General features: G+C 37.7%; 1 protein-coding gene across 1 annotated transcript in view; it reads left to right on the top strand.

Annotated features, from left to right (window-relative positions):
• The window catches only part of LOC138175288 (cation channel sperm-associated auxiliary subunit beta-like), a 214,697-nt gene that overhangs the window by 133,389 nt on the left and 60,059 nt on the right, over positions 1-21,249 (top strand). Inside the window, exon 12 of the mRNA XM_069105681.1 lies at positions 15,543-15,872. Coding sequence (XP_068961782.1) covers positions 15,543-15,872 — 330 coding nt within the window. The remainder of the gene's footprint in view (positions 1-15,542; positions 15,873-21,249) is intronic.

The raw sequence follows: 21,249 nt of genomic DNA, 5'->3' as shown, positions 1-21,249 counted from the left end.
TTAACTCTGTTTTTGACCCCGGCTGATATTAGAGTTCTGAAAGTAAAATTCTTACATCACTTCTGCCCACTAGAATGTAAATATTGCTACTTTTGGGTTCCAAGATGGTGGAGTAAGCAGCAAATTGCTGTAATTATCCGATATTCACCTCCAAACAACCATAAAGTAGTGGAATAGAATCATGGAATAACAGAATCAACAGAAAGTCTGGAAGACACAGTGTTTTAGACCAAGAAACTTGAAAGATTGGTGAGAAAGATCTGTCTCACTCAGCTAAAAGAGGAGCTCATGACAGGACCTAAAGTGTCCCAACAAACCAGCAGAAAGTCCCACCTCAGCAAACCAGTGGGACATCCTGAGCCTCAGTGTCCTGGAACAGGCAAATGCCAGCAACAGGACCCCCCACCTGCCTTCTCATAGCTTGTAATGGGAATGTAAATTTGTAAGATCTTCCCTGCCCCTAGGCTAAAGTGCACCTGGAGCCTGGGGTGGAAGGCTTGTTTTTCAGTAGATACTTCTTGATTGGCCAGTGAGTCAATAAGGTTGTTACATTCTCTGAGCCAAGAGAAGGCTATATAAGCCCTGATGTGTAGCTTTGTTTTGGGGCTCACTTTGAGAAGTGTTCTGTGGTTTGATATGGATTCTGGGAAGCCGTTGTCCAGAGCCCCTCGGCTTTGAAAAACCCAGATGTTGAAACCCAGATGTTGATTGGGTATGGATGTAATGGTTGGACAGTTTGGAAAGCTGTCTACTTGATGTGTTTCTGTCTTGATAATTCTGCCTGCATACTTTGAAGTTCAGGGTGCTGACCTTTTTCCCCTGAACGAGGTAAACGATATATGTTTGACTGATTAAAGTAAGCTTGTTAACCCATTTTGAGTTGCTTTCCTTTATCAAAGCAGATCTAAGAACTGTGTGAGCAGTCACCCTGGGGACGCTGGGGTGCTTGCTGCTACATAGCTAGGGCAAATTGGCATCCTCCAGGGTCCAGTCTTCCACATGCTATAGTGTAGTCCCAGGGAAACACAGAAACACCCCACTGTGCCTCAGTAAATGCCAGACACTACCAGTAGGATCCCAGTTCAGCACCAGGTAAGAGGCCAGATCCTTCTGTACTCTAGCAGCACCAACCACCTCCACTCCACCTCCTCAGCACAACACTGGACATGAGCATCCTCCATGGCCCTAATTGCAACATCAGTGCAACACCAGGTAAATATCCAGGGCCTGTAGCCACTGGCACAAGAAGCCTGAAACAGAGTCACTTCTATCCTTGGAGCAGAGCTCAAATTTAAAAGAAAGGAAAAAGACAAAAAGATGAACAGAAAGCTATGAAAAAAGAATCTTACCATAGAAAGTTATTATGGTGATAGGGATGAAGACCAAGACACAAATTTAGAATAGGACAACAATGTCAAAACATCTATGGGCAAACCCCAAGAAAAAATGGGAAGTGTCTCAAGACTGGAGAGAACTCATAGAAGAGTTCAAAAAGGAGATTAAAAATCATACAAGAGAAAAGAAAAATGGGAAAAAAAATAGGAGTGATACAAGAGAATTATGGGAAAAAAAGAGTCAATAGCTTAGAAAACTGCTTAAAAAGTAGAATTGGCCAAATGGAAAGTGAGATAAAACAATCCACTGCAGAAAACAAGTCCTTAAAGAGCACAAGTGGACAAATGGAAAGGAAAGTACAAAAGCTAATTGAGGAAAACAATGACTTAAAAGTTAGAACTGGGCAAGTGGAAGCTAATGACTCTATGAGATGTCAAGAATTAAACATTCAAAATAATGAAAAAATGGAATAAAATGTAAAATATTCATGAGAAAAGCAATTTACCTAGAAAATAGATTCAGGACAATATCAGAATCATGGGACTATCTGAAAGTCATAATCAAAAGGGGGACATGCATCAATATTGAGTAGAGAAAGACATCTTTCAAGAAATTTATCAAGGAAAACTGCCCTAATGTCCTGGAACCAGAGGGCAAAATAAGCATCAAAACAATCCCCTGAGCACCTCAGGAAAGAGATCTCAAAATAAAAACTTCAAAGAACATCATAGCCCAATTTTAGAACTATCAGGTCAAGGAAAAATATTAGTGGCCAGAAAGAATTCAAACATCAGGGAGTCAAAATCAGGATTAAAAAATACTTGCAACATTAAAGGATCAGAGGTGATAGAACATGATATTCTGGAAGGCAAAGGATCTAGAACTACAACCAAGAATCACTTACCCAGCAAAATTAAGTATAACACATCAATGGGAAAAGTGATTATTCAATAAAATAGAAGGATTTCAAACTTTCATAAGGAAAAAGCCAGAGTTAAACCAAAAATTTGACCTCTAATATCAAGACCCAAAAGAAGCATAAACAGGTAAAAAGTGAAAAGAAATCTTAAAGGATTCAATAGAGCTAAACTATTTATATACCTACATGTGAGGATAATACTTTTAATTCTTAAAATTGAATCACTAATACTACAGCTGAAAAGAATATACATAGAGGATATGGGTATTTGGTGAATTTAATGGAATGACATAAAAATTTAACGGATGAGAAAGAGGAGTATTATGGGTGTAGAAGGAAGGGCAAATTATTTCATGTGAAGAGGCATGAAATACCTATTACAGTGAAAGGGAAGATGGGAGGAATGGGCAACAAGTGACTTGACCTTACTCGCATCAGTAATAATTCAAAGAGAAAATCAAATAAACAATCAGTTGAATATAGAAATCTATCTTACCCAACAGAGAAGTAGGAGGGATTGAGATTAAGTAAAAGAGGGGTGGGGACTGACAAAAGGGAGGGCAGATCAAGGAGGTAGTGGAGAGAAGCAAAACACTGGTGAGGAGGGAAAGGGTGGAAGGAGTTACTTGTAACTGTAATGTGAATGGGATGAACTCTCCCACAAAATGGCAGTGAATAGCAGAGTGGACCAAAACACAGATTCCTACAATATGTTATCTACAAGGAATACACTTTAAACAGAGAGGCACACATGGGGCAAAGGTAAGGAGCTAGAATAGAATCTATTATGCTTTAGCTGAAGTAAAATAAAAACAGAGGTAGCAATCCTGACCTCAAAGTAAAAGCAAAAATAGACCACAAAAAAGAGAAGTAAGGAAGGAAACTACACCTCACTAAAAGGTACAATGAACAAAAATAGGTACAATGAAAATAGACAATGAGTCAATGTTATCAACATAAAAGTATATGCACTAAGTGATATAACATCCAAATTCTTAAAGAAATTAAGTGACTTACAGGAAGAAATATACAGGAAAACTATACTAACCGGGGACCTCAACTTACCCCTCTGTGAACACAATAAATCCAACTAAAAAATAAACAAGAAAGAAACTAAGGAGGTAAATAGAATATTAGAAAAGTTACATAACACTGACCTTTGGTATTATTTAGATAAAAAGGGTTACAGTATAAGCCAATTCGAAAAGCAAGAAATAGTTTACCTGTCAGATCTATAGAGAGGGGTAGAATTTATGACCTAACAATAGATTTAGTGTGTTGCAAGATGTTAAGTGGATAATTTTGATTATATTAAATGAAAAAAAAACTTTTTTACAAAAAAAAATAAATGCAACCAGTATTAGAAGGAAAGCAGAAAGATGAGAAACAATCTTTAGAGCAAGAGTGTCTGATAAAGGCCTCATTTCACAAATATATAGAGAACTGAGTCAAGTTGATAAGAATACAAGTCATTCCCAGTTGCTAGATAGTCATAGGATATGAACAGGCAGTTTTTAGAGGAAATTAAAGATATCTATAGTCATACGAAAAACTCTCTAAATCACTATTGATTAGAGTAAAACAAATTAAAACAACTCTGAGGTACCACCTCACAACTGCCAGATTGACTAATATAACAGGAGAGAAAAATGATAAATACTGGAGAAGGTGTGGGAAAATTGGGATACTTATGAACTTTTGGTGGAATTATGAACTTAGCCAACCTTCTGGAAAACAATTTGGAATTATGCAAAAAGCAACCAAACTGTGAATACCCTTTGACCCAGCAATATCATTTCTAGGTCTATATCCTAAAGAGATTATGAAAAAGGGGAAAAGGACCTACATGTGCAAAAATATTTATAGCAACCCTTTTTGTGGCAGTGAAATGTTAAACTCTGAGGGGATGCTCATCAATCTGGCAATGGCTGAACAAGCTATGGTATGTTAATGTAGTATATTGTGCAATAAGAAATGATGGAAAGACAGATTTCCAAAAAAACCTGGAATGACTTGTACGAACTGATGCAAAGTGAAATGAGTAGAACTGGGAAAACCTTGTACACAGTAACAGCAATATTGTGTGATGATCAACTATGAATGACTCACCTCTTCTCAGTTACACAATGATCTAAAACAAATACAAAGGACTTACAAAGGACAATGTTATTTATATCCAGATAAAGAATTGCTGGACTCTGAGTGTAAATCAAAACATATTTTTTTTCACTTCATTCTTTTTTTTTTGCCTTTTCTAGGGAAATTGGGGTTAAGTAACTTGCCCAAGGTTACACGGCTAGTTTTTTGTGTGGGTGTTAAGTGTCTGAGGCTGGAACCAAACTCAGGTCCTCCTGACTACAGGGCCAGCGCTTTACTCACTGCGCCACCTAGCCGCCCCTTCACTTCATTCTTAAGGTTTTTTTTACCCTTTTAATTTGTTTCTTCTTTTACAATGGTGACTAATATGGAAATATTTTTGCATGTTAGCATGTTTATAGACTGACTCAAACTGTCTACCATTTACAGAAAAGGGGAGGAAAGGGGGTGAAGGAGAAAAATTTGGAACTCAAAATCTTGTAAAAGTAAATGCTAAAAATTTTCTTGACATGTAACTTGGGAAAAATAAAATACTATTTTTTTAAAATTCTTTATTAACTTCTGATTTACATCATTCATTTCTGCCAGATTATGAGTTACAATTTTTCTCCCTGTTTTCCCCCTACCCACCGCCCCAAAAGAGCAGTCCCACAGGATATCCACTCCTCCAATCTGCTCTCTCCCATATTTTCTCCCATACCCCTTTCGACTTTTCCAGTGGATCTCTATGCCCCAGGGCCTGTATATCTTATTTCCAAATTACATGTAAAATAGTATTAATACATATATTTGATTTTAAAACTTTGAATTCCAGATTCATTCCCTTCCTCCCTTGTCTCCCACCCTTACTAGGAAGACATGCAGATCAGTATAGTTATAGTATAGGACAAGTGTGGCTAATGAAAAACAATAACATAGTAGATATATAGTAAAAGACTGACTATATTTCCCTCCCTCCTATCCCACCTCCCACTTGTTCTATTCTGTACTTTGATCCCATCCCTTTTCAAAAGTGGGTGCTACCAACTTCCCTCCCCCCCCCAGCCTGCCCTCCCTTCCATCATTTCCCTCTCATCCCCTTCCCCCTACTCTCCTGTAAGGTGAGATACCCTATTTAGTATGTATTTCATTCCCTCCCTGAGCCAAATTCAGTGAGAATAAGGTTGACCCATTCCCTTTCCTCTTCCTATTCTTCCACTCCATTGTAACCATTTTCCCTTGCCTCTTCTAAATGAGATAGTTTACCCTTTTCTGTCTCTCCCCATCTCCTTTAATTATATCCCTCTCTCACCTCTTAATTTCACCTTTCAAGTATCATCCTTCCTATTAAAATGGTCCTGTGCCCTCTATCTATGTATACCTGTAAACATATATACACACATTCACATATGTATTCATATGCCCATATACTCATATATAGACATATATTTCTATTCCCTTCAACTACTGAGAAAAGTTTCATAAGTAAAAATTATTGCTTTGCCATATAGGAATGTAAGTAATTCAATTTTGATAAGTTTCTTATGATTTCTTTTCCCTGTTTACCTTCTCATGCTTCTCTTGCTTCTTGTACCTGAATGTCAAATTTTCTATTCAACTCTGTTTTTTTCAGCAAGAATGCTTGAAAGTCCTCTATTCCACTGAATGACCATATTTCCCCCTGAAACATGATACTCAGTTTTGCTGGGTAGGTGACTCTTGGTGTTAATCCCAGCTCCTTTGACCTCTGGAATATCATATTCCAAGCCCTTTGATCCCTCAGTGTAGAAGCTACCAGATCCTGGGTTATCCTGATTGTGTTTCCACAATATTCAAATTGTTACTTCCTGTCTGCTTGTAATATTCTCTCCTTAATCTGGGAATTATGGAACCTGGCTATAATATTCCTAGGAATTTTCTTTTTGGGATCTTTTTCAGGAGGTGATCAGTGGATTCTTTCAACCTCTATTTTGCCCTCTCGTTCTGAAACATCAGGGCAGTTTTCTTTGAGAATTTCCTGGAGTATGATTTCTAGGTTCTTACTTTGATCATGGCTTTCAGGTAGTCCAATAATTTTTAAATTATCTCTCCTGGATCTATTTTCCAGGTCAGTGGTTTTTCCCATGAGATATTTCACATTGCCTTCTATTCTTTCATTTGTTTGGATCTGTTTTATAGCATCTTGATTTCTCATGAAGTCATTAGCTTCCATTTGCTCCAGTCTAATTCTGTAGCAACGATTATACTCACCGAGCTTTTGAGATTTTTTTCCATCTGGCAAATTCAGCTTTTTAAGGCATTCTTCTCCTCATTGCCTTTTTGAGCCTCTTTTGCCATTTGAGTTACTCTATTTTTTAAGCTGTGATTTTCCTCAGTCAGGCTGTTGACTCTAATTTCATAATTTTCTTGCATTGTTCTAATTTCTCTTCCCAATTTTTCCTCCACTTCTCTTTTCTGCTTCTGAAGGTCCCCTATGGCCTATAACCAGCTCATATTTTCCTTTGAAGCTTTTGGTGCAGGAGTTCTAACTTCACTGTCTTCCTCCTGTTCCATGCTTTGCTCCTTTTTGTCCCCAAAATAGGAGTCTCATGTTGGAATCTTCTGTCTGCTTTGTTTCCTTTGCCTGGTCATGTCACCCCTCAGTCACTTGACCCCTGGGCTTTTTGCCACAGTAGGACTCTGCCACCAGACAGGGGAGCTTTTGTCCCAAATGCTGGGGTTTTCTCAGCTTCCAGAGGTTTTAGATGGGTGCCCTCTCTCAGGTCTCCACAAGCTCTGACAAGCTGGACACACATTGTAGGGCCTCCACCCTAGACTGCAATCCAGATCCAAGCAGGTTAAAGCAAGAGCGATTACCCCTCAGATAGGTGCTTGGTCCCCCTACACTCTGCAGGCCAGGAGCTGAAGCTGCCACGTGGCACTGACAGGCTGTGCTGTCTTCTCAGCGGCTTCTCACCCCAGGGGCAAAAGCCAATGCACTGCCACTTACTGGGTCCCAAAGTCCAGATTGCACTGACCTCTCACTTTGTCATTTGCATCTATGTGTTGATAAATCTGGAAACGGCCACAGCTGCTGCTGATCTGGAGTCCCTCTGGCCACCCTGGGGCTAAAGCCTGGGTGTGGGGCTGGGCTCGGCTCCCAGAACGCGGGAGGTCAGCTTCTCTGTGTCATTTTGTGGGTTCTGCAGCTCCAAAGTTTGTTTAGAGTCCCCTTTTTACATGGATTGGGGAAGGTGGAAGCATGAGCCGTGGGGAAGTCCTCCTTCTATGCCGCCATCTTGACTCCGCCCCTCCCAAAATAAAATAGTATTTAAAAAAGAAAGTAAACATTGTATCCTTATAGAATCCCTCTGATTGCTTACTTCTATTTACCTTTCTAGCATTTCTATTGATTTCTATTTTTTGTAGTTTATTTATTTTTATTTTTTTATTTTACATCATTTCCACAAGATTTTGAGTTACAAATTTTTTCCCATGTTTCCCCCACAACCCCAAAACTGCGATCCCATTAAATATCTCCTCCCCCAATCTGCTCTGTCCTATATCTTTCCCAATCTCCCCTTCAACTTTCCAGTAGGGCAAGGTGGATCTATATGCCCCCAATGCCTGTATATCTTATTTCCCAGTTACATGAAAAAGAATAATAATAATAGCATATTTTAAACATTTGATTTTAAACCTTTGAATACTAGATTCTTTCCCTACCTCCCTTGTCACCCACCCTTACTGTGAAAATAAGCAATTCAATACAGGTTGTTCATGTGTAGCTATGGAAATCATTTCCATAGTGGATATATTGTGAAAGACTGACTATATTCCCCTCCATCCCCTCCCACCCCTCACTTGTTCTATTCTCTACTTTGATACTGTCCCTTTTCAAAAGTGAGTGGTTCCGACATTTCTCCCAGCCTGCCCTCCCTTCCATCATCCCCCTCCCATCCCCTTCCTCTTTACTCTCCTGTAGGGTGAGATACCCTATTTAGTGTTTATTTCATTCCCTCCCTAAAACAAATTCATTGAGAATAAGGCTGACTCATTCACTTTTGCTATACTGTTCTTCCGCTCCATTGTAACAGTTTTTCCTTGCCTCTTCTATATGAGATAATTTACCCCATTCTATCTCTCCCCATCTCCTCTCATTATATTCCTCTCTCACCTCTTAATTTCACCTTTAAAGTATCATCCCTTCCTATTCAACTGGTCCTGTACTCTCTGTCTATATATACCTGTACACATATATACATACTTTCACATATTTATCCATATGCCAATATACCCTCATATATAGACATATATATGTATGTATACATACGTACATACATACATACATATATATATACACACATTTATATTCCCTTCAACTATTCTCATACTGAGCAAAGTTTCATAAATTACAATTATTGTTTTTCCATGTAGGAATATAAGTAGTTCAATTTTGATTAAGTTCCTTATGATTTCTTTTCCCTGTTTACCTTCTTATGCTTCTCTTGCTTCTTGTATCTGCATGTCAAATTTTCTATTCACCTCTGGTTTTTTCATCAAGAATGCTTGAAAGTCCTCTGTTTCATTGAATGACCATATTTTCCCCTCAAACATGATACTCAATTTTGCTGGTTAGGTGATTCTTGGTTTTAATCCCAGCTCCTTTGACCTCTGGAATATCATATTCCAAGCCCTTCAATGCTTCAGTGTAGAAGCTGCCAGATCCTGTGTCATCCTGATTGTGTTTCCACAGTATTCAAATTGTTTCTTCCTGTCTGCTTGTAATATTCTCTCCTTAATCTGGGAATTCTGGAACCTGGCTATAATATTCCTAGGAGTTTTCTTTTTGGGATCTTTTCCAGGAGGATTCTTTCAACATCTATTTTGCTCTCTGGTTCTAAAACATCAGGGCAATTTTTCCTTGAGAATTTCTTGGAGGATGAATTCTAGGTTTTTTTTTTTTAGCTTTTTGGAGGGGGGAGGGTAGGGAAATTGGGGTTAAGTGACTTGCCCAAGGTCACATGGCCAGTAAGTATAAAGTGTCTGAGGTTGGATTTGAACTCAGGTACTCCAGACTCCAGGGCCTGTGCTCTATTCACTGTGCCACCTAGCCACCCCAGGTTCTTTTTTCAATCATGGCTTTCAGAGAGTACAATAATTTTTAAATTATATCTCCTGGATCAATTTCCCAGGTCAGTAGTTATCCCAATGAGATATTTCACATTACCTTTTATTTTTTTTTCATTTGTTTGGATCTGTTTAATAGTATCTTGATTTATCATATAGTCACTAAGTTTCATCTTCTCCAATGTAATTCTGAAGGAATGATTCTCTTCAGTGAGCTTTTCAGATTCTTTTTCCATCTGGCAAATTTGGCTTTTTTAAGGCATTCTTCTCCTCATTGGATTTTTGAGCCTCTTTTGTCAAATGAGTTAGTCTATTTTTTAAGGTGTTATTTTCTTCAGTCAGGTTGTTGACTCTCATTTTATGACTTTCTTACATCATTCTCTTTTCTCTTCCCAATTTTTCCTCCACTTCTCTTATATCATTTGCAGAATCCTTCTTAAGCTCCTCTGTGGCCTGTAAACATTTTATTTTTTTCTTGGAAGCTTCTGGTGCAGGAGTTCTGACTTTGTTTTCTTCCACCTGTTCCATGCTGTGATCTTCTTTGTCCCCAAAAAAGGAGTCCAAATTTGGATTACAGTGCTTGCCTTGCTTCCTTCATGTGCTCATGTTGCCACTCACTTATATGACTTTTGACCTTTTTGCCACAGTAGAACTCTGCTACCAGAGCGGGGAGTTTGTTGGGGTTTTCTTAGCTGCTGGACCTATTAGTTGGGTGCCTCCTCTGAATCCTCCCCACTCTCTGGCAAACTGGTTACACACCCCAGGACCTCCTCTGTAGAGTGCAGTCCAGATCCAAGCAGGTTATCCCTCAGACTGGTTGCTTGGTCCCCCTACAATCTGCAGGCCAGGAGCTCTGAAGCAGCCATGTGGTAGTGGCTGCATGGCCGCAGCACCTCAGCTGCTTTTCACCCTGGGGGGCCAAGGCTGACCACACTCCCGAATTCCCAGGTCCCAAAGTCCACACTGCACTGTCCTCTCACTTTGTCCTTAGCATCTATGTGTTGATAATTCTGCAAACTGCCACAGCCGTAGGTGATCTGAAGTTCCTCCAGTTTGTGGCTGGTCAGGCTGCCCTGAGGCTAAAACCTCCGGCTTGAGAGGGGCTGGAGTTGCCTCCCAGAGGGCTGTGCTGGCCACTTCCTGCTGGCCTGCCAGGCTGTCCTCATTGGGAGGTTAGCTTCTCTCTTTCATTTTGTGGGTTCTGTAGCTCCACAGTTTGTTCAAAGTCATCTTTTACATGAATTGGAGAAGGTGGAAGCAGGAGCCCTGCATAAGTCCTGTTTCTACTCTGCCATCTTGACTCTGCCCCCTCTATTGATTTCTTTACTTATATTTCAAATAATTTCCATAAACATCAGGACTATGATATTTTAATTAGAGATGTTTGGAAGTTTTCTGTTTCATATGAGGTTCGTTTGTGCCCTTTTATCAGTTGGGTTATATTCAGTTTTTCTAGGTAAATTATTCTTAGGCAAATCTATTCTTCTTGATTGCAAGCCTAAATGTTTTGTCATTTGGAATATTAGCATTAATCTCTCTCCTGACCTTCACTTTGACATCTCTAACTACCTATTGGAAGTCTCATACTGGAAGTTATATAGACATCTTAAACTTAATGTGCACAAAACTGAATTCATATCTTTTCTCCTAAACCCTCCCCCTTCTTCCTAGTAAAAGCAAATGGTCTGGACTCTACATGGAAATATGGAGGGCTGAACGAACTCTAAGCAAAGCAGTGCTTAGAATTCAAGTACTTCAAAGAACTCCTGAGAAATTTGCATTTTCATCACTAACTTACTTATTACTGTCAAGGATGCAACTATCCCCATGTCACTTTGGTTTTTAACCAGTTGGGGGATGATCCTTGATTCCTCACTTTTTATCATCCTCCATATCCAACAAATTGTCAAGTCCTGTCATTTCTGCCTTCAAAACATATCTTACATATACTCTCTTCTTTCCTGACAATGCTATCTCCCTAAAATGATTATTTTAATTATAGTTAATTAATAAACATTTATATTTAGTTATAATAATTATCAAGGTGGTCTTCCTAAAGCAGAGATTGAAGCATCTCATTCCCCTAATTGATAAATTCTAATAGATCCTTATTGTCTTCAGGATCAAATATAAAATTCAATTTGGCTTTTAAAATCCTTCAAAATGTGACCTTCCTACCTTTCAGTTCTTAATATATATTAATATATATGTATATTACTCTCTTTCATGTATTCTATAATCCAGTGGCACTGGCCTGTTTGCTGTTCCTCAATCAAGACATGCCATTTTCTTACTCTGTGCATTTTCACTGATTATCCCCTACTCTTTGAACTGCTTTCCTCTTCATCTTCACCTCCTGACTTCCTTAGCTTCGGTCAAGACTCAACTAATGCCTTAGAAGTCTTTCCTAGTCTTTCTTAATTTTATTCTTTTTCTACTGAGTTAATTTCCAGTTTATGCTATCCATATGTATATTTATCTTTTTGTGCATAATTGTTTGCAAATTGTCTCCCCTGTTCTCATTAAATTGTGAGCTCTTAAAGAGCAGCTACTGAGGGTTTTTTTGGTCTTTTTTTTTGTATCCATCATGTTACATACTAAGTGATTATTGACTTCACATATGCCAAGCTTCCTTTTTATTGGTGGCTGCCAAATCTTCTGTGATCCTGACTGTGATATTTCATTTCTTGTACTTTTTCTTTGTGTCTATCTGCAACTCAGGCTATGACAATCTTATAAGTTACATTTGGAGTTTCTTTCAGGAGAACAATAGACTTTCTATTTTCTCTGGTTCTAAGAAGTCTACACAATGTTTTTTCATGATTTTTTAAAATGTATGTCCACAAATTTTTGGTAATTACTTCAAGGATCTAATTCATGGATCCTTTTTAAATGTTCTCTCCTTGATTTGTTTTCCAGATCTCTTCTTTTTTAATGAGGGACAACTTTTAATTTTTTTCAATCAGTTGATTTCATTTTGTTTTAATATTATTGTTGCCCTCATTGACTTCTTTTAGATCCATTCTAATTTTCAAAACTGTCTTAAGCTATTAATTATCCTTCCAAGTCTTTCTCTCATTTCTTTTCTCTAGCACTCTCATATCACTTAATGTAATTTTAAATTATTAAATATACTCCCTTAATTTATTCCAGATATTCTAGTTAACCTAGATAACCCAGGATTTTATTTTCTTTGAGCTTTTTTCTTTTGATATTGTGGGGTCTCCATATTGACTCTTATTGTGAGAGTCATTTTTTGTTTGCTTACTAATTCTTCTAGTTCTACTCCTTAGACTGGGCATTTGTATTAGGGTCAGTTTCTGTGCACTTCTGGAGAGAAAGCCTGTCCTTGTTTGGTTCTGCTTTATATCATCTAGGGACCTGATACTGCTGTAGGTATTGAGGGCCATGTTTTTCAGTGATCTTAGAAAAAGCTCCAGAAAGTGACCTTCAAATATTTAGTGAACCTTAAGTAGTCTGATCTAAGATGAAGTTTGATTACTGTCCTCCTGGTTTGAACTTTGCAAGTTCTTGAACCTCCTTTGAATCTGGGCAGGACAACTGTAGGTTTGTCTTTGGTTAGAGCTCCTCCTGTTCCTAACTTTTCACAGTTATCTAGATTGCTCTTCAATTTCTGACCAACAGAATTGAATTTTCCTCTTAGTTCTGTGCTCCCTTCCCTACATGCTCATTTTGGGTCCTAGCCTTGTATTGTAGACTGAATACATAATTTTGAGAAGGAATCAGAGCCACATAGTTTCTGCTTACTTTTGCACATGCTTCTTCACCAGCACTTAGCCTTAGGGCAGGTCTGAATGGAATTCATTAAGATGCACAGGTGAGGAGGGAAAAAACATATCCAACTTCTCTGTTAATTGGTATCCAGGATATATAGACAAATCTTGCATTCCAAACCATTATCAGAGAAAATCAGTGTAGTTTTGTTCTCCATTTGACTGCTTCCTTTCTCATCCTAGTTACATATTGAGAAATGTCCCCAAAAACGAACTTATAAGATTAATACAAATCAAAATAATATTGAGGCTTCAACTTAGATCCTGCAAATCAGCAAAGATGAAAAAGGGAGGGAACAGACAATGCTGAAGGACCTCCACCCTAGACTGCAATCCAGATCCAAGCAGGTTAAAGCAAGAGCAATTACCCCTCAGACTGGTGCTTGATTCCCTGACACTCTGCAGGCCAGGAGCTGAAGCTGCCATGTACCACTGGCTGGCTGTGCCCGTGCCTCAGTGGCTTTTTGCCCTGGGGGCAAAAGCCAATGCACTCCCACTTCCTGGGTCCCAAAGTCCAGACTGCACTGACATCTCACTTTGTCCTTTGCATCTCTGTGTTGATAAATCTGGAAATGGCCACAGGTGCTGCTGATCTGGAGTCCCTCTGGCCGTCAGCTGGTCAGGCCCGCTGTGGGGCTACAGCCTCAGAATGGGGCTGTGCTTTGCTCCCACAGTGCTGTACTGGCCAATTCCTCCCAGCCTGCCGGGCTGTCCTCAGTGGGAGGTTAGCTTCTCTGTGTTATTTTGTGGGTTCTGCAGCTCCAAAGTTTGTTTAGAGTCCCCTTTTTACATGGATTGGGGAAAGCGGAAGCCGGAGCCACGGGGAGGTCCTTCTTCTATGCCGCCATCTTGGATCCTCCCGGGCCTGCTATGTCTTACAGGTTCTGAGGTATGACATCTAACAAGCAGTGGAATCCCAGCCAGTTCCAAAATCCAACCTCTACCTTCTCTTGACTAACCAGGAATGTTAACCCCATTTTAAACTCCCAGTCTTGCCTATGTAAATGAGTGGGTGGAGAAAAGGCACTAGGAAGAAAGTCCTTGGTCTCTGCCAACATCTAAACTGCTTTTTGTCCATTCACAGTAGGAAAGGACTTTATGTCTTATATACCTTTACAAACTGCAAATGGGCCTGATTGACACCCTCACAATCAGAAATAGACCACAATGGAAAATATGGATCCCAAGTATAAGTCAAAGATGTCTTGCCCCATACTACTGTATTGAAGAACAGATTTCTAGGAAAGTCAGTTTGTTCAGTAGCCCTATTTAAATAACCCTTTCTTTTTCAAGGAAAGTTGAGAATTACCTTTCCCTGAGCAGTCATATAGAATTATAAAAAATATAGCCATGGAGAATCATATTATATTGATCTTACTCCAACTCTGCTCTGTATAACACTATATTTATATATTTAAATATAGAAGATTCCAGAAGTTTATGGCTGAGAAAGTCAGGATGTATCCTGAATCACTTCCCATACCAATGTGTTGAAAATATGTTCATAAGTAACAGATAGTGTTTGAAGAAATTTTTTTTTGTTATTGGTCAATAGTAAAATATTTATATGAAAAATATGATTAAAAACACTATAGCTTTTTTCAGACATGAAGATCTGAATATATGTTACCTCTAAATACTGACACATTCTTAAAGAGAGATCTCTTCAAATGAAAAAAAAAGCAGACAAACTGAAAAACATCTCTAAACAATGTCCACCCTAGGTTTTTATACCGGCCAATTTTTGGGGGGAAAAAAAGGTGCAATCTATATTTGAAGGAATATTCCATCTGAAGATTGAGTATGTGGTAGAAGAATTAGAGTAATTCTGTATACTTTGAACTAAAAGGGAGATTTGTGACTAATGAATGAAACTTATGGAGAAGTGGATTTGGGGCACACATATGATAGTGTTCTATGATCTGTTCAAAAGACCACAGAATGCTTTCAGAGAGATTGAAAGTGATTACTGGGATCAGAGAGATCCCAGTGATTACTGCCACTGGGAGTGTTAAAGAGAGCCAAGAAGATCACTTATATGGGGTGTTGTAGGAGAATTCTTACATTAGGTGTGGGGTTAAACTATATAACCTTTATGATCCCTTACAGACCAGGGATTTTATGATTCTTTTGAAATATTATGATTGTGTCATGGGATAACCCAAATGTAGCCTTGGGATTTTTGGTCTAGGCTACAATTTTAAAAATGCTAATTCATCTTTCAGTTTATTAATCCATTTTTTCCTGTTTAAAATACATGAATTTCTCTTAAACAAATTTGTCTCACATTTTTTTTTTTCTCTCTCCAGGGCATGTTGATTCTCTGTTTATAGATTCAGAGACTGATATGACTGTGGTGATTCCTGGTTATAGCAGCTTCCTAATTCTTAAGATTTTGAATGACAAAAGCGCTTTAGCTATTGCTACCATGCCTCGTTTGGTGCCTGTCAACAAAACCATTTTAAATAATAAGTGGTTCCTGTATAACTTTGTGAATGAAGAATGGTCAATTACTTGTTCCTACTGCAAACATATGATTATACATAATGATGTCAACCCATCAACACAGATTACGAAATATCTTGATGTAGGGTCTGTCTTTAAATTTAAAATGAAGGTTGTCCCAACTGAGCTACCTGGTGAGTTTGATTGTTTTTTCTTAAACTCTGTAAATTATGACTTGCAATTTTAGGATTATCTTCCTTTTCTTGATTATGATATGTTCCTTTTGATATTTGGTTTATCTTCTTTTACAGAACATGTTAGATGTTCCTCTGAAGATAATTTTTTTTCTTGTTCTCATGACAATTCTCTTTGTTTCATACGAAATCTTTTATATTTTCAACCATTGACCGACTTTTAAAATGTAGCAAATTAAATACTGAATTAATAAAAATTTTATACTCAGTTCTGAATTTAAAATGTATACATTTATAACTCTAATCTATATTTAATTAAATTTCAAATATTTTGTGATCATTATTTAAATAACATTTTAGATACATGTGTCTATGTGCAAATTCATATGTATATATTTATAAATATGCATATATTTGTATGTTGGTCTAAACTTAATTTTGGTGAGAATGATTTATATATGTCAAGTATATTTACATATCTAAATATATACATATATAAGAATATGTATATATATTATGTTGTACTATATAGAAGTCATGTTGTCTTTATAGAAATTATTATATATAAAATATATCCATATATGAGTTTATATGTGTAAAAATACATGTGGATTATAAATATTTATGGATTTATATATATGCACATATATGGGTTGTTTACACGTATATGTGAAAATGAAGTTATACAGTATGTATACACAGAGAGAGCATATATATAATACATATAAACATGTATATGTGTAATTATCTTCCATTTCCAATGGGCCCCTTTCTTTTTAGTAAAGAAGTATAGTTATTAATATAAAACAAAGCAAATACATTGACCATATCTGCACCTATAGACCATGATCTCTCTGCTTAGGGATGGTGTGCTTCATTGTTAGTTGTCTGAAGTCACAACTTGTTACTGCATTTAATTAGAGTTCTGATTTATTTCAATGCCCTTTCCCCCTTTATATTATTGTGGCCACTGTGTAAACTGTCCTTGTCATATCGGTTTTTGCAAATCTTCCTGAGTTTCTCTGAACTTGTCATATTCATTTAAAAAAATAGCACAGTAACATTTTACATTCTTATGCAAAATGGTTTTCTTAAGGACATTTTTCTTAAATGTCCTTATACAAAATGGTTTTCTTAAGGACATTTAAGGATGGACATCTACTATTTTTCCCTTTATTTACTATCACTGAAAGTGCTTCTATAAATATTTTGGTATACATGAGAACATTCATTCTATTCTACATTTGTTCTAATAGCAATAAACCTATTAATATTGTCTCTGGGCCAAGGTGGTTTACATTTTAGTGACTTTTTGAGGTTTCATTATCAATGATTTTCCAGAAAGTTAGGCCATTTCATAGCTGCACCAACAGGACTGGGCCTGTCCTCCCAGAACTCCATCATGGTCCATTTTCACCTTTGGTCATCTTTGCCAGTCTGATGGAGGTAAAGTAAAACTGGAGAATTGTTTCAATCTTTATTTCTCTTATTATTAGTGACAGAGCATTCTTTTAAATGATCATTTATAGCTTGCTTTCTGCATGTGATGAAAAACCTCATCCAAAATTTAATCAAGAACACAGAGATTGGGGTGGCTAGGTGGCACAGTGAATAGAGCACCAGCTCTGGAGTCAGGAGGACCTGAGTTCAAATCTGGCCTCACACACTTGACACACTTATTAGTCATGTGACTTTGCGCAAGTCACTTAACCCTAATTGCCCTCCAAAAAGCAAAAAAAAAAAAAAGAACACAGAGATCTCTTAGGAAAGGAACAGGGATTTATTCTCTTCCCCAGGTGAAGAGGGTGGTCTTCCCCATGAGCAATCATGAGGAAGAGGCATTTTACAAAAGGCAAAACAAGAATTTATACCTTAATGGGGTCCCTTCTCCCATTGTTTGGGGAGATAGGCTCAAGTCTCAGCATGAAAATCTTCCCCAATAGTAAACAACAGAGGAGCCCACCAAGGAGACTGATTTACAGCAATGCCAGGCAGAAAATCTGAAAGCCTCCTGAAAGGGCTTGCTACTGATTAACAGCAGAAGATGGAGTCAGAAAAGGAAAGGGAAGTTCTGAGAAGTTTTCATCCCTCCCCCCCTCCCCATCTCCCCTTTCTCTTCATCCTATGAAAACTTCTCACTGGATTACTTGTTTTCCCAAAATGGGGTCTCTGGGAAAGAAACAGTCTTAGTAAAGGCCAGGATGTTATCTCTATATTTATTATAATTCATCTGGCCCTGAACATTACTTCTCAATGAATTTGCTATAGAAGCAAAACAGGGATGATGTCATAAGCCTTGCCAGAAGGAAAACTTCCTTAGCCTTGTTTAAATACAGGCATGAGTCATTTCTGGTAGTCATTTAGATAGCCACCAGGTGCTGAAAGCAGGGCTTAGGCATAAATACATGGGGGGTTTCCTCTTCAGAAAGAAAATGCACAATTGGGAAGTAAAGTCAGAGAGATCCCACCTGGGCAGTGTCCGAGGTTGTCTCCAAACTTTTCCAAGCACAGACATCCACCTTGAGCAGTTTGCAGTCTGCAGTCTCTGCCATCCCATTATTGGCTTTTGTGATGATTCCTATAATTAGGGCTTAAAAGCATAGTAAAATTTACAATCCTCCAAATTATTAAATAGCAAATGAATATGGACTAGTGTTCTTCAGAATCTATCTAAAATTTGTTTTAGTTACTAATTATAAAGTCAATCTACAAATCTTTCTGCCTTTCATATTTCTAATCAAACCTTTATTAACTTTCCAAATTTCTCAAACCCATTATCCAGATTATTCAGCTTTCCTTTATAGACTTAATCATAAAGCAAGATATCTTCAGGAATCTAAATCTTTTACTTATACATTCAATTACAAATGTTAACTTGGCTTATGCCATGCAATAACGACAAATTCCAATTAAAACAGCAAGATCTTTTCTGCTTTACAACTTATTGCTTTAGTTTAACAACAATTCAATTGAAAACTTTACAGACTTTCAGAAATTATCACACAAGATCTTTCAAAACATCTTTTCTAAAAGTATCTCTTTCCTTAAAGACATTTTGAATTTATCCTGGATGTTAAGAGGAATAATCACTAAACCTTTATGAAAGAAAAATCAATTGGAAAGTTTTAAATGATATCTTTCCCTTCCTTAAAGCAACAATAAACCTTTAAAATTGGAATTCATTAAACTAAGCTAAACTATGTCTTAGTGTAAAAGCTAGGCAATACCTATTTATTTCACATAGACTTACAACTTCTCAGCAAGCCAGATTCATGGTTTAGGAACTACCTATTGAAAACAAGTTCCTTTCCTGTGGCTGATGACCTAGCCTTTACAAATAGTAAAACCACATCCCTATAAATTTTTTTTTTTTATTAGCTCAATAAGAGTTCTACAAAACACATTTCTAGTTCACCGTACACAGAGAATCATTCATCTCATCATTAATAATATAGAAACTAGTAACTTTAAATCACTATATATTTCCATAATAGCCAAAATTTTAAATGATTAGCTACCATAGTAAATATCAGCGGTATTATTGCTTCCTGTTTGTAGCCCAAATATAACAGCTTTAAATTATCAAATTTTATAACATAAAGACTCAATACACATGCAACAAAATCCAGATTTAAAAACTGCTGTAATACCATTCCTACTTCAAATTTTTTTTTAATTTCACTAGCTAAGCAGACTTTTAGAAACACAATGCAATTTGAGAAAGATGGCAACAACATAACAATGAATTTCAAATGACATCAAATGGCTTATGCAATAATTGATCTTATCACTCCTGGCATCCTCTTCAAAGTTAGAGAGATAATAATGTTACATCCAACACATGCCAGTCATTACATTAAACATTTTACAATCATTATACCATTTTGATCCCATAATAAATACTTTCAATTTTCCCTTTACAAATTCAGCAAACAGGTCAAGCAGAGAAAACAAAGAAAAAACTTTTTTTTTTTTTTGGAAACGATCCCAATATCCTATTTCCAACTTCTTAATGATTAATTCTTAGAATTTGCAAAGATATTTTGTTTGTTTGTTTTTCTAACTTACATTATAATTTCAGGCTGGCCAGACCAGGAACTATAAAGAAAGAGATTTTACAGATTTCCCAAATCACAAAATTTCAAAATATTACAACACTTGGGTCAGTGTTCATTTTCATAGTCACCTTCTATTCCTTTAACAATACAGTTCCTAATTTAACAACATTTTTTAACTAAATTTTTTAACTAAAAAAAATTGCTCCTTTTACAACAAAGATAATAAAACTGTTCACCAGTAAAACAATTATGTTCTTAATTTTTTAAACTTTGAATTCAGAAATTCAAATTCCTTAAGTAAAATTCCCCAAACATTACACATATACATCCAAATTAACATACATAACTATATTCCTAGATGAAGCACACTTGAACAGAAGTCATAATTTTATCAAATTTACAGAAATTAGAAAAATGTCTCAAATTGTTATGTATTTAAGACTTGTTTCTATCCCACTCATCACTTTACACAGGAAATAAATTATAACTCTAAACCACTGTAGGGTGGAAAGCCCCTCCTCCTCCTCTTCCCTTCTCAGTATTTCCTGAGGATTAGTCCTGCTCAGTCCAGCTACTTCTGTCTCCTAGGCAGCACCTCCCCAGCTCCACCTAAAACTATCCAGCTCATACCTCCAGGCCACTCTGCTCGGCCTCTACCTTTGCCAACCACAACCTGCGCAGCCTTCACCTCCTCCAGTCTGGCCAGCAAAGGCACTCAGCTTCCTACTGGCGGGCAGCCCTGCCCCTGGCCTGACACCAGAGCTAGGTGGGTGGTCGCTCCTGGCCCAATAGGGGCCCCACCCTCTGCTGTGCAGAAGGGGTGCCACGTGTGGCCTCCACCTAGCCCCAACTCAGGCTGCTGCCTCTGTGCTACCATGTCCTCGGCCTCCTCTTCACCCCTACCCCACCTAGCCACCCTCAGGGACACGGCCATATACCGAACTTGAAATCTGGCCACCCTGAGTGCCTTCAGGGCCTCCCAGCTCTGGTCCCTGGCTAGGTCTGTGGCCAGGTGCTGTACTTCCACCCTGCCTGGGGGCAATTGCTTTCCCCTTCCTCCACCCCGAGATCTACTGATCCCAATATTTATAGGAAACATCTTTCTTTCAGTCTTGGGAGCCATGCTGGCTTCCCCAGAGTCCCCAAACCCCTCTGATTATAGAAGAAACGTCTCCTTCAGTCCCTGTGCAGCTCACTAGATGGCACCCTTATCCCAGAGTCAAATCAATCCATAATTTTAACCAGAGGCCATCACTGTGTGTCCCCCAAGTTTTAATCTTATAATTAAAACCCCACAAATTAGCAACCCAAAAGGGCTA

The sequence above is a fragment of the Petaurus breviceps genome, unplaced genomic scaffold, assembly GCF_028583685.1.
Source record: "Petaurus breviceps papuanus isolate PSGF00001 unplaced genomic scaffold, PetGlider_PUasm1.0 77, whole genome shotgun sequence".
In the NCBI taxonomy this organism is placed as follows: domain Eukaryota; kingdom Metazoa; phylum Chordata; class Mammalia; order Diprotodontia; family Petauridae; genus Petaurus; species Petaurus breviceps.
This window is presented reverse-complemented; position numbering and strand designations above follow the sequence as displayed.